Below are 14193 nucleotides of genomic sequence, written 5' to 3'. Positions count from 1 at the left end.
GGGGGAGGAACATGTTTTTTTTTTATGCTGCACAGGTGTTGCAGCTTAGTCTGAAACCCAACAATTTAAAGACACTGATAACATACAGCATTGAAATAAATCTGCCAATGTATCATCAGAACAATAGCATTGTCTGTTCTTAAAATTAGTGCTTATCCAGTCTCAAAAACCTGTGCAGTCCAAAGCAACAGAAAAAAGGCTTAAAGCACATAGCATACAGTCAAAGAATTCTGGGGAGAATAATATATCAATTAAGTCTCACATATCCTGCTTAATTGCTAATTGGGGGCAGGCTGAGGGAAGGCTGGTATTTAGTTGATTAAAACAGCTGCCTCAAACAAGCTGTTTGAAGTTGTCACAGAATCATTGCAACCTGAGATGGAAGGACCCCTGAAAGCACCTTGGAGCACATTCTGTAAACCCAAACCACAATGGCTTCTTCCTAATGGAGCCGTGTTTGTCTCTTTCTCTTCCCCTTTCACAGAAAATGTCAATAGAAAGAGTAGCTCTTTAGCATTTGCTCTAATTGAACAGCTACTGATTAACTTCACAGCAATGGAGGAGCAGCTGATTATGAGGAAGAACACATGGTATACAGGTTGGGAAACTGTTATACCTGAACATACTAAGCTGTGAGTAACGAAGAGTAGTTTGATGAATTGAGGGAAATGTGCTAGCCTCTTAGAAGCGTACAGTGTTTCACTGGCAAAAATATCATGCCAATGAATAAATTGTACTGTTCAAATTAATTAAAAAATTGTTATACATACTTGTTTTCTTAAAAATCAAAACCACATGCTTTAAAAGTTAACAGATGAAAGAAAAAATAACAACTCTATTTTCTAAAATGTATATTCACAAAGTAATGCTATTATGTCAGGATCAAAATTGCTCACAGTTGGCAGAATGTATTTTCTGACTGTTTAGATATTACTTATCCCAAGACTCCTTGCAAGCTGGCAGTTTTAAAGATAATTTAAGTATATAATAACTGTAGTTATTCATGGAAATGTCCATGAAGCTATGACTTTTATTAGAAAATAAGAAATTAATAAAAGCAAATTAATTCTTTTTAAATAAGAAAGTGGAGAAGCTACCAAAATATGCTGAATACCAAAGATTTAATAATATACTTCCAGGCAACAAAGAAAAGTAATCATTTTTCATAATGATGCATAATTCCAAAGGGTTTTATATGCGAGGCTGCAAGGGTTCCTTTCCTCCCCAACAAAAAGATAATTGTTTTCCCGGAGATGATCTCTTCCACAAAGGATTCTCACTCTTGAGCCCTGTGTAGAGCAGGTAGGAATTTGCTCCGTATATAACATTTTGATACAGAATCACAGAATGGGCTGGGTTGGAAGGGACCTCTAAAGGTCATCTAGTCCGATGAGCAATGAGCAGGGACATCTTCAACTAGATCAGGTTGCTCAGAGCCCCATCCAACCTGACCTTGAATGTGTCCAGGGATGGGGCACCTACCACCTCTCTGGGCAACTGGTTCCAGTGTTTCACCACCTGCATTGTAAAAAAATTCTTCCTAATATCTAGTCTGAATCTAACTTCTTTTAGTTTAAAATCATTGCCCCTTGTTCTATGGCAACAGATCCTGCTAAAACATTTGTCTGCACCTTTCCTCTAGGCCCCCCTTAAGTACTGGAAGGCCCCAGGACCTTCTCTTTTCTATGCTGAAAAACCCCAACTCTCGCAGCCTGTCCTCATAGGGGAGGTGCTCCAGCCCTCTGATCATCTGCATGGCCCTCCTCTGGACCCGCTCGAGCAGGTCCTGTCTTTCTTATGCTGGGGGCTCCAGAGCTGGACACAGTACTCCAGGTGGGATCTCACCAGAGCAGAGTAGAGACGGAGAATCACCTCCCTCGATCTGCTGGCCACACTGCTTTTCATTCAGTCTAGGATACAGCCAGCTCTCTGGGCTGCGATCACACATTGCCAGCCCACATCCAGCTTTTCATCCACCAGTAGGAAGAAGAAACGGAGCAATAGGAAAATAGGAACATAAGCCAACTCCCTACTTGTTCAGATTACGCATTTCTGTAGTCTATTGGGAACAAGGTAGGGGTGGATATTGTTTATCACGTAGCTTTTTCACCTCTCTTCAGAGTGCTAACTTTGACCAGACAAGTAGGAAGATCACTCACCCATGATACACAGCTCACAATGCCTACTATTAAGGTTTTTATGGATTTATTTTTTAGGTAATCATATCTTCCCATAAGACAAACTCAATATTAAGGCACATCTATGGCTAGGAGAGGAGATCGTCCCCTTCTACATGTTAGCGCTGCCAATTTTCAGTGACTTTCTCTAAAGGGACTCCTGAGACCCAAGCTCTAGCTCTTTGAATGGAACCTGGTGCAGTGTAAACTGAGTTGAGCAAGAAGTCTCCTACCTTTTTTTGTCTATTGGTAAATCAAGTCTTTTCTTTCTTGGACCTAGAGATATATAGTCAATAGATTTATTTACCAGGTAAGGAAGAATTCTTGCAGCACCTTCTCTGGTACGATAAGGTAGGAAAAGAAGATTCTTGATGGCTTTCTGAAAAAACTTACTTTGTATTGTCATAGGAAAATATCTACGCATTTTAGGGACTGAGTTTCTCTTGGTCTTAGGATCAAATCTCTAAGTGTGCAGAAAGCCTCAGCTGTTTTACAATGGCATAGTAGTGAAAATGCATATCTCATACCAAGCAAATACACAGAAAGAAAATTTTCCTTAATTCTCTTACAAAACTTTTATGTAGTATCACCTCTAGAACACCTCAGAACGCTTTGGTTCTTAATACTGGGAAAGATTTTGGCCCCTAGAGCTGTGAACAGGTAGGCTCGGGGTGCCTTGTGCTGAATGGGCACTGAAGTCTGTCAAAACCAAACGTCTGCACAAGACCTAAATTCCTAAGCAGTGAAGTCTCTTCTCTGACCTTTCTATCAGATGGGATTCAAGAGACATGGTACAATCCACTGAGGAGAGGACTGTCGCTTCTCTCTTTTTAATAGAATCCTACTCCTAAAGGTAATTTTCCCTGGAACAAGGCAAGTCACTACAAGCAGTACTCATTTTGCCTAAATTAGTTATCTCTCATGAAGATTTCTACCACTGAGTTAGTCACCTTGGACTCCCCTTATACTCAAAAGAGAGAAGTAAATTTCTGGGGGCTGCAATATATCTGTTCTGTTGTAGACAGCTACACTAGTCTTTAGAAGGGCTTATCTTTCTCCACAGATTACAAATAGAGCCAAGTTGTATCAACCATATCAAAAGTTGTCCTCCTCATGCTAAACAGACTCCACACACACAGGTTCTGAGATGTCATACAGCATAATAAGAAATCTGTCGCGTGATCAGTGGAAGCCTGGATCCTAAGTCTTCTGCAGCCAAAAGTGAAAAAAACATCAATCCCAGGGAAGAAACAGTTATACTCCACTATCTTTGTTCAAAGCTTGCTAAGGAATTATACTTAGTGAATTATTTCTTACCTTATAAAGAAATTGTGAACACTTGGGGGTTACTAATAAGTTTCACCACTCAAACAGAAGCCTGAGAACACTGATGAAAACTTCAAAACAGCTGAATAGAAAGGCATAAAACCATGAAGGCAAAAAGGGACCAGCATACTCAACAGCCATTGAAATAGCTTTATCAAGACTTTTAGAGACTACTGAGGTGAGCAATCTAAAAAAGACATCATTTTAGTCCTACAGATTTATAGAAATTATACTCCAGAGAAATTTAGGGTTGGAAGAGTCACAGAGGCAAGCTGGAAAGAACTTGGAAAGTTCTTCTACTCTTGATGAAACGTCCTTCACTGACCAAAGACCAGGAAAAGATTGCTGAAAAAATCCAGTGGAAGAAAAGCAGCAGTGAGGGAATGCATCAGTGCACTACGCCTGTCGTAAGGGAAACCTGGGATATTTCTAAAACTAGGTTGTGAACTCAGCACCTTGAGCAGATGTTATCTGTTGTGATACAGAACACCCTGGTATTCAAGACTATGGCTACAAATGATGCAAAATATCCCTATAAATTTTGAAATATTTTTAATAATTCATGTCAACACCTCAATCTTAACACCAGAAAAACTTCTATTTCTAAAAGTCAGAAAATATCATGACTAAAAATAAAATTTCAATTATTAGTTAAAAAATTAATGTTCAGAGACTGAAGGAGAATGGGCACTTCCATCTGAGGACAGCACTGCAGTAGGCACTATTCAGTTTCTATTTAGCACATATTCAGTGTAATGATAATAAAAATATTTTCACGCTCACACTTACCGACAATTTCACTCGGCTCCTTATTGTAAAGTTTTTTGTTCCAGTAAAGAAGTCTGAGAAAAGGAAAGGAGACCAGAACAACAAAGCAGATGCCAACAAACATGTGCCCTGTGAAGGCTGCAAAATCCAATCCCTGGAAATAAAAATGAAAGCCTGAATTAAAAATAAGTTATTTTCCTATATTATCTACAGGGAAAAGTATTCAACTACATGTATTTTAGCAATAAACAATAAGTACAAAGTAATAAATTAAGTTCCAAGTACAATATATGCTGTATTTCATCTGTTTCAAGGAGAGGAGCCACATCACAATTTAATTCACAGAGCTAAAAAAATAGCACTATGAGTTACTTGGAAATACATTTAGTGTTCCTGACATGGATAGAAAAAAGAAACCAAACCAAAAGCCTAAACTGAATCATTAACTTTCACTTTCATCACTTAAATCACTGTAAATTCATTTTAAATCACACTGACTCACAGAAATAGTTAAATTTTAATGACCAGCTTTTGTTTCAAACTGATGACAACATGGATTTTTACAATAATTCTATCTGAACCAGGAAATTTCACTAATATTCTTCTGCAACAAAAGTATTACATGTCAATACCCTGTTTATTTTTTGGCCTCCTTAATAAATGGACACATTTATTTACATTTTGTATGATGAAACCCTTTAATGAAGGGGTTCTCAAAAAAGTTGTACAGAATATATTAAAAAGCTACTGCAATAAGAATGAAAAGTGACAACCCGCCCTAAAACTTTGAAGTTAACCATGCTTTGAGTAGGACATTGGATTAGACAACCTTCAGGGCCCCTTTCAACTGAATTATTCCATTGACTCACAGAATCACAGAATGGTAGTGGTTGGAAGGGACCTCCGCAGATCACCTAGTCCAACTCCCCTGCCAAAGCAGGTTCACCTACAGCAGGTTGAACAGGAATGCATGCAGGCGAGTTTTGAATATCTCCAGAAAAGGAGACTCCACAGGCTCTCTGGGCAGCCTGTTCCAGTGCTCTGTCACCCTCATGGTAAAGAAGTTTTTCCGTGTATTTGAACGGAACTTCCTATGTTCTAACTTGTGCCCATTGCCCCTCGTCCTGTCACTGGGAACCATTGAAAAGAGACTGGCTCCATCCTCCTTCAACCCACCCTTTAGATACTTGTACACCATAATAAGGTCTCCCCTCAGCCTTCTCTTCTCCAGGCTAAAGAGTCCCAGCTCTCTCAGCCTTTCCTCATAAGAGAGGTGCTCCATTCCCTTGATCATCTTTATAGCCCTCCACTGGCCTCTCTCCAGTAGTTCCATGTCTTTCTTGAACTGGGGAGCCCAGAGCTGGACACAGTATTCCAGATGTAGCCTCACCAGTGCAGAGTAGAGGGGGAGGATGACCTCCCTCGATCAGCTGGCCACGCTCTTTTAATGCACCACAGGACACCATTGGTCTTCTTGGCCACAAGGGCACATTGCTGGCTCATGGTTAACTCATTGTCCACCAGATCTCCAAGGTCCCTCTCTGCAGAGCTGCTTTTCAACAGGTCAACCCCTAACCTGTACCAGTCTATGGAGCTATTCCTCCCTAGGGGCAGGACCCTACACTTGCCCTTATTGAATTTCATTAGGTTCCTCTCCACCCAACACTCTCCAGCCTGTCCAGGTCTCGCTGTATGGCAGCACAGCCTTCTGCTGCGTCAGCCACTCCTCCCAGCTTTGTGTTATCAGCAAACTTGCTGAGGGTACACTCTGTCCCCTCATCCAGGTCGTTGGTGAATATATTGAACAAGACTGGACCCAGTACTAACCCCTGAGGAACACTGCCAGTTACAGGCCTCCAAGTGGACTCTGCACCACTGATCATAACCCTCTGAGCTCTGCCATTCAGTCAGTTCTCAATCCACCTCACTGTCCACTCTAACCCACACTTCCTAGGCTTACCTATGAGGATGCTATGGGAGACAGAGTCAAAAGCCTTGCTGAAGTGAAGGTAGATGATGTCCACTGCTCTCCCCTCATCCACCCAGCCAGTCATGCCATCATAGAAGGCTATCACATTGGTCTAGCAGGATTTCCCCTTGGTGTATCCATGTTGACCACTCCCAGTAACTTTTTTTTTCCTCTACGTGCTCAGAAATGATATCCAGGATGAGCTGTTCCATCACCTTTCCAGGGATGGAGATAATGCTGACTGGCCTGTAGTTTCCTGGATCCTCCTTCTTGCCCTTTTGGAAGATCAATGTGACATTAGCTTTCCTCCAGTCCCAGGCACCTCTCCTGTTCTCCATGACCTTTTAAAGATGATGGAGAGTGGCTTCACAATAACATCTGCCATCTCCTTCGGCACTCGTGGATGCATCTCATCCGGGCCCATGGATTTGCGGGTGTCAAGTTTGCCTAAATGTTCTCTAACTCAATCCACCTTGATCAAGGGAGAGTCTTCCTTTCTCCAGGCTCGCTCTCTCTTACCTCCAGGGTCTAAGATTCCTGAGGACCAGCCTTAGCAGTAAAGACTGAAGCAAAGAAGACATTCAGTAACTCCACCTTCTCTGCATCCTTCGTCACAGGGGCACCCACCTCATTCAGCAGCAGGCCCACATTTTCCCTAGCCTTCCTTTTACTATTGATGTACTTGAAGAAGCCCTTCTTATTGCTCCTAGGGATGCACCAGCCTTGATCTAGGAGGAAGGGCTGGATTGCATATTACATACACTGTAGTGGATCAGGGTTAGCCTTTGGGCTGAGATTTTCTGAAGTACTCATGACTAGCCTGTCCAAGAGAAGTTGGCCATGAAGCTCCAAGAGGGAGCACATCCAAGTACTCTGGTAGCAAGGAACTGTCTTATATTCACAGAACGGAGGTTGTCTGAACTGGTCATCCCAGCATAGCAGCTCTGCGACATTTGGAAGAAAGCATGGTCCAAGCCCTGGGTAGCTCAGCTTGTCCAAACTGAATTTTCAGAGCATCCTGTGATTTCCCAGAGACTCCATAAAGTCATGAGATCTCTCTGTGCCACACCTCTATGTCTCTACAAGGATGATAGTGACTTGCCTTTTACCAAATACCTGTGTGCTACCTATAGACCTTTCCATAATGCCAAGACAAATTAAAGATAGCTATATAGCCTCCTACTGAAAGAATTTATGTGGTAATGTCCCAGCCAAAACGTCTCTGCTTCAAAAAAGGAAAAAAAGTTTCTCTAAGTTTCTCTATTGCACCACAGGGCATAATAAAAAATACACAACACAAGAAACTGATTAAAGTCATAAAGAACTTTTGTAGCCAGACAAAGATTAGTGCTCTTTTGCAAAAAAATCCATAGCTTGCAGATAGTTAAATAAATCTCAGACATAAATATGCAGTCCTAGGATTAGAATGTGATCCTATGAAAAATACAGGTTTCAGCTTCATGAGCTAAAGAAAATCATCCTTAGTTGCTATTTATAGTAGATTCCTTACCTCTTATACTCTCCAGCCACTAAAAGCTGAAATTGTGTACCTGTTCATTCACTGGCCTTTCATTATAACTCAGCTACTGCCATTTCTTTTATGAAAGTAGAAAGAAGATTCTTCAGGAATTGGAATAAGTTTATTTTAAGAACTGGACAGAAAAACATGATACCACAACCAAAAGTAATACACCGTCATTCAGTTTGCCTACATAATAGGTCAGCCAGTCAAATGTCAGAGATCCCTGCAAGACAGACTTTACAAGTAAATTTTTATAAATACTCTGAAAGATTGGCCTCTGGGCATAAAGGCAAGATTCAGAGCTACAGGAGACATTTCTATGAAGGATGAAGTAAACATTCATAATTCTAGGAAATTTACAAATAGAGGAAAAAAAAAAAAAAGAAATTCTGTAAAGGCTTCATGTTTGTAAGACTTGCCCCCAAAGTATATAAAGTCCATATCCCCCATGTGTATTTCCTTAATTACAGACATTCAAAATTGACAATAGATCTAATTTATATACGGGTTGCCTCTAAGATTATAGCCAAAAAGAGAAATCAGAAAATTTTGGCCAGAAAAATCAGAATCCTTAAAAGCACGGTTTGGAAATTGCTCAAGTATTGACAAGGTGCCATTAAATACTTCAGGAAGTATGGAAAATAGGTATTCAGTTTTGTATGGTCTCTGAAATGACCTAAGGAGAGGTAGGAAGCTGAAAGGAATTAAGCTATATAAACACTGAAGCTACATCAGCTAAAACAGCAATGCCTAAATCTAACTGGAGAAAATGTTGTCTTCTGAAAAATGAAATGACTGGGACACCGCTAGTTAAGTGGCAATAAAGTAATTAGAGATGGTCAGAATATGCTCAACCCGGAATTACCAGAACCAGGAAAATTACTTTTGCATTCAACCTAGTCTTAAAAAGAGCAGTGGACATGAAGCTTTTCCCAGGCTGGCAGCAGTGTGCCCACATCATGAAGAAGGATGCCAGCTCCCAGGCAGAGTATGCCAGCAGAAATTCTCTGCAGAGATACTCAGGCATAAAGCTAATTGCTAATGGACGAAATAAAAAAGAGAAATAGGAACCCAAAGAATTCTTGGAAACTCGAGTTTATGTGATGTCTCCATCGTATGTTAATGGAACTTGAATTTAAGCAGTTTATTGCAAACAAGCACAAAGATTTACAAAGTCACTTGCTTCTACGTTTTGATTATCACACCAATTTCAGACCAAAACAATTGTGCTTTTTTACTGAAATGCCACAATGCAGAAGCTTCTCAAGCAAAAAATACAACACAAGAAATGTTCTGCTTTAAACCCACAAAACTAATTTCTCTGTGGAAAGGAAAATCACATCAACCTAGAAGGCAAACTAAAATACTGAGGATAAGAAGGTCTGAGGTTTGACTGATAGTTGAAAGAAATTTAAATGAGATGGGGAACACAATACTCTTAAAAAAAAAAAAAAATCAGGATTAACAGAGCTTCATAATATAAGAGTTGACATAGATAAACCCTGAAAGTGATTTGGAGACACCGTTACAAGAGAAAAAAAATTGTCTACTAGATTTTTTTGTCATCCTATCCAGGAGCTTACCCAAACTTTTCAAAGAGAGTAGCTGAGCTGAGATTCAGGATTTCGTTAAACTTCATAGTACCACCCTACTGATCTTCCTTGTCTCTGAGATCCCTGGGGGAAAAGAAAACATGCTGCACTGCTGTGACTGCAGAACAGCTTTCCAATTCAGCTCAAACAAATCATTTTCACGAGCACGCTTACGCATGCTTATTTCAGGTAAGAGCTTGCATGACAGTACTGCCTGTGATAGCGCAAGGCTGGCTTCAATTCCCTTCCCATCCCTTACTCCTGGCTTTCCTCCCTGTTTCCTCCCTGCAATGATCCGCAAGAGCCGGTGTGTAAAAATGAACCCTGACGATGGCTAGCCTTGGACAACTTGCACCCTGTAGCCATGAGGAGGCTGAGGACTAGCAAGTGCACTCCTTTTGATGGCTGATACCAGAAGGGCTCATGGTGAAAAACAGATGACTGCCCACCCTCATGCTTAGGGCTGGGTGCTTAGCACCAGACTCTCTGCACCACACGGAATATGCTTTCAGGGAAGTAGAAGGCAGATTTCACACCAGACAGTATCAGGTAGCTAGTAGTCAACTGGCAAACTGGAGAACTATAAGAGGCTGGAGAACTTTAAGAGACTAAAGGGTTTACATTGCACCACAGACACAAGCGATGCAGCAGAGGATACCAAGATGGTGGCACAGTTACTTCATCAGTTGCTCCTGCTCCCTTTGCCACACCATAGAAAGGGCATGCGGCATCTCCACAGAGCCCACATTCGTACACTTTGCGGCTGTGGATAATGCATTTTATACCTCCTGAGTCCTCTGCACTGCTGGGGCCAGGATTCAGCATTGTAAAAACACATTGAAGGGCTCCCCACGTCTGCTGCATACAACAAAATGTCATTTTCATAAAGATTTTCTTTCTCCTGCACTGAAATAGAATTGACACGCACAATAGGCAAGAAATACTTTTCTTCCAGGAGATTTCGGTCCATCAGATAAATACAATACATGCTTCAAATGTCCCTTCCTTGAGGCTATGCTGATTGTGTTAAATTTCTCCCATTCCCCAGTCAACAGAAAATCTAAAGATTTTGTTTTAGCAAGACAACAGCCTAAAGGTTCCAACGCCTACAGATTCAGAGCTGAAAGAGAGTGGGTATCTTTCTTTGGTTTATAGTTTCAAATGCAAAGTCAAATATATACATTTCATATTAGGAGGAAGTATCATACGCTTTTCCTAAAATACTAATTTTCTGTCATCCTGATTATTATTTTTTTTCTTTACTGCTTTTGGGAGTGTGACTTTAACTTCTAGTAATTCAGAGGATTTCCAAGAGGAAATCTGCCATTTTAGAGCAAAAAGAAAGCAAAAATTATAGCTAGGTGCAGCAATTCAGGGAGCTGCAAATACTGTGCTTCTAGACAGAATGCCCTTTACCTGATACTTTGAAATTATCAAAATGAGGAAGAGCAAGAGTAATTTACTATTTCTACACTGGTTTAAACATCCCTTCTGGCTGAGTGACTGAGATCTACGTTGTGTCAGGAGGAACTGCTCGTGACATCGCTGAGCCAGAAATCACTGATGGTCTAACAGTTACATGAAAACAATCCTTATCTGAGACATTAACAAACCTACTTTTTTTTTTTTGGCTTGCACTATACTCTTTAATGATTACTACATGCAGAGATGGGAAAAAAAGTCTGAAATCAGCCATAAACCCATAAATTCTGTTTCATTTACCTTACCTAGGATTTCACTTTTTTCCTGAGAAAAGGAATCAATGAAACATTGACAGAAAGGGCAGGAGTTTTACAAATTGATTAAAAGTTTTAACAATCTTGCATCCTGCAAACTCAACAGAAATAGCCTAGTAAACTATGGGAATCCATTTCACAATCTGCTAGGGCTTGAAATACCTTTATAGATTCATATATAGGATTTTCTCTCTTCCATTTTTAGAACTATCTACTTCTATTCATAAATTTTTGGTACCACAATTTTTCATGAAATATAACCTGCTAATATTGCATCATACTAAGTTTCAGCATGAAGGCTGCAAGTGTCCAAAAGGCAGAACAGGATAACCTGATGGCTGCCTATTTTCCAGGGAATTCCTGTAAAATGGCAGGAAAAACTGAGTGGGATGCTGAAAACCCAAAATCCTCAGCAAACATCGGGTTAACAGTACAAGCTTTATCACATACTAACAACGACAGTAAATAAGAGGACATAATCCGGTGGCTAGCACATGCTAAAACTGCCTTTACTCTTATCATTACCTCTTTTAGACAGATTAAAGCCAGATACACTATTACACAATATGTTCACACCATATTTTTTGCTCTGGAGACCTATTCACTATCCGTTCTCTAAAGATCTTGTAATCACAGCCTAAGCTTAGAGCACAAGCAACTTCTGGTTCCAAAGGCATGACTGTAGATACTTGTGAAGTTCCCAAATGCGGAGAACTTAACGTCCAAACTTTCTGAAAGCAACGACCATTTTGAACCGGTTCATGCCCTACTGTGTATATAAAAACAGAGTTCCCAAAGTCCAAAGCACATATCTCTTCAAGATAAAAATATAATTTTGCTAACAATGGCCACTCAGTAGCAGTGCTCTGAAGGTAATAAAAGATTTAAAAAGTTCTGTATTTTGTATTCACTGAATGAGTTTTCCATTTGCTCTTAAAGAAAACTCTTATTTTCCTTCCCTAATATCACAACATAAATGCTATTGTGTGAGACTTCTTCCCACTCCAACTAAGAACAAGCAAGAGTACAACAAATCTTCTTCTCCTATTATGCAAATGTTCCACTGATTCCAGGCATGATGGTAAGGAAAACGTCAGTATTATAAATTAACCACTGCTACAAAGAAAAAATCCTTTTGGCATCCATTTGCATCTCAAGACAAATAAACAGACTTATCCCTACGTTTTAATGAGTAAACTGCAACAAAAACCTTATTTATTCAAACATACTTTAAATAAAATATTCTTAATATGACATGAGTTTTCCCCAGAACCTAGGGAGAAAAATGTCTCCAGCACTACAGTAAACAGAGAGTAAAGCATTTCTAACGCTATAACCCAATAACAGCACCCAAAGTAACAAGGCTGCACTTCATTTTGTATTGATTTAAAATCCAAGGTTTCCTAAGAAAGTGTAAGCTTGCACTATATCTTACTAGACTGCTTTTAGAAGCTGACATACAACAATAAAAGTTCAGGAAGATTGGTAAAAGTCTCCTCCTGATGGCCCACAATAAAATAGAAAAAAACATCATCTACATAGTGCAATACACTATTCAGCCTCCTACAGGGGCAGTTGTCCAAGTACTTCTGTACTTCCTACGCAGAAATAACACTGAAAAAAAAGTGTAACAGGATGAAAAGATGAATTTTAATGACATTGTCAAGGAGAAAAAAATCCAAAAATGGCAAATATATCACCATAATTCTAATAAGAGGTAAAACCAGATATTTTTTGTAGAAAACATCATAATAGACATTATTAAATATACTGCATGAAGTCTTGCTTCCAAAATTACATTATTGCATTCAAGAACTTTTACCTGAAACGCTTTTAAAAAGGAAAAGAATAAATTTTACTTGGTACAAAATAGCAGATATCCCATGCATTTTAGAGGCAGATTTGGGGTTGATCATATAACCCTTCCTCACAGCAGCCTTTGCTATAAGTAGTTTCAGAAACAAGATAACAATGTCTATGTTTCTTCTTCTGATTAAAAGAGAGCGTGCTAGAGCAGGTGGACAAAATTAGGAATTGAGCTATTAGTTCAACAGTGCAAACTGTAAGAGGCCAGATGGTCCAGTTCCCTCCCTGCCCTGTCTTGGCTTTGTCCAGTTACTCCTCCCAGTGCTCTCCCAGGCAAATCTCCTTTCCAGGGGGTGAGCCCCAAGCACTGAGGACATAAGCCAGTCCATGCCACCCAGCCTCAGAGCCAAGAATAGCTCTTTGACCCTTTCTTATTTATACGTATATACATAGAACAAATGAGGATATAGGAAAGAAGAAGCAAAAGTCCCATGGTCCTGTGTTAAATCTGATCTACTTTATTTCGTCTTTATTTCTGTGATGCAACAAAAGATCTGAAAACAATCCAGATATTGAAAATATTTGGAAAGTTTTTGCGCTTGTTTCAAGTACAGAATGTGCTATAATGTCACATTTGCTAGGATATTTATACATCCCAGTCCTGCTAAATTTATCAATATCTCATTCAAGAGAAATGTAGAATTGTTTCCTTTCGATGTGATTGCTTAATTGCTTCCCATGTTTATAGCCACTTCTAAAGCTTCTACAGACATGATGTGTTTCTGAGTATTTATGAAACTGACCTGCATGGCAGGTGTTAATGATTCTCTTTTAGAAAAGAAGGTTTAAACAGTTGCACAGATTTCATATTTAAAAATGTAAAATTTAACTATCAAATTCTCAGCCATGAATATTACAGAGTCTCCAAAGTCATCATGCAAGCAAATTAATTGCAGCACATTTCAAATATTTTGAAGGTAAACATTCAATTTATTAAATACTATGAACTTTCAAAGACATCTTCCAACCTGGACAGCACTTAATTAATTTGAGTATATTCAGTTAATTAGATGACATCCTATTTAGGTACAGCAATAGAAACGTAGTTGTCTCCAAAAAAAAATCCAGAATTTTATACTACAATTCCCTCATCCCACTTGCACAGGTATATTCACACTAGCCCATACACTCCATTGAATTCCTTTAAATTTATTTACTTTGGGGGCTTATGACACCTGACCAAAACAGAACAGTTATGCCTGATGTCCCTACAGACTTGGCCATTACGTTACTGCCC

General features: G+C 39.5%; 1 protein-coding gene across 1 annotated transcript in view; it reads right to left on the bottom strand.

Annotated features, from left to right (window-relative positions):
- OCA2 (OCA2 melanosomal transmembrane protein) overlaps positions 1 to 14193 on the bottom strand; it is a gene marked incomplete at both ends in the record, with an annotated part of 176511 nt that overhangs the window by 97271 nt on the left and 65047 nt on the right. The window contains one exon of the mRNA XM_082489224.1: positions 4293 to 4425. Within this exon, the coding sequence (XP_082345350.1) occupies positions 4293 to 4425 (133 nt within the window). The remainder of the gene's footprint in view (positions 1 to 4292; positions 4426 to 14193) is intronic.

This window comes from Vanellus vanellus, assembly GCF_965231255.1.
Source record: "Vanellus vanellus genome assembly, chromosome: 1".
NCBI lineage: Eukaryota > Metazoa > Chordata > Aves > Charadriiformes > Charadriidae > Vanellus > Vanellus vanellus.
The sequence above is the reverse complement of the archived record's forward strand: the minus strand, read 5'-3'. Positions and strand labels throughout refer to the sequence as shown.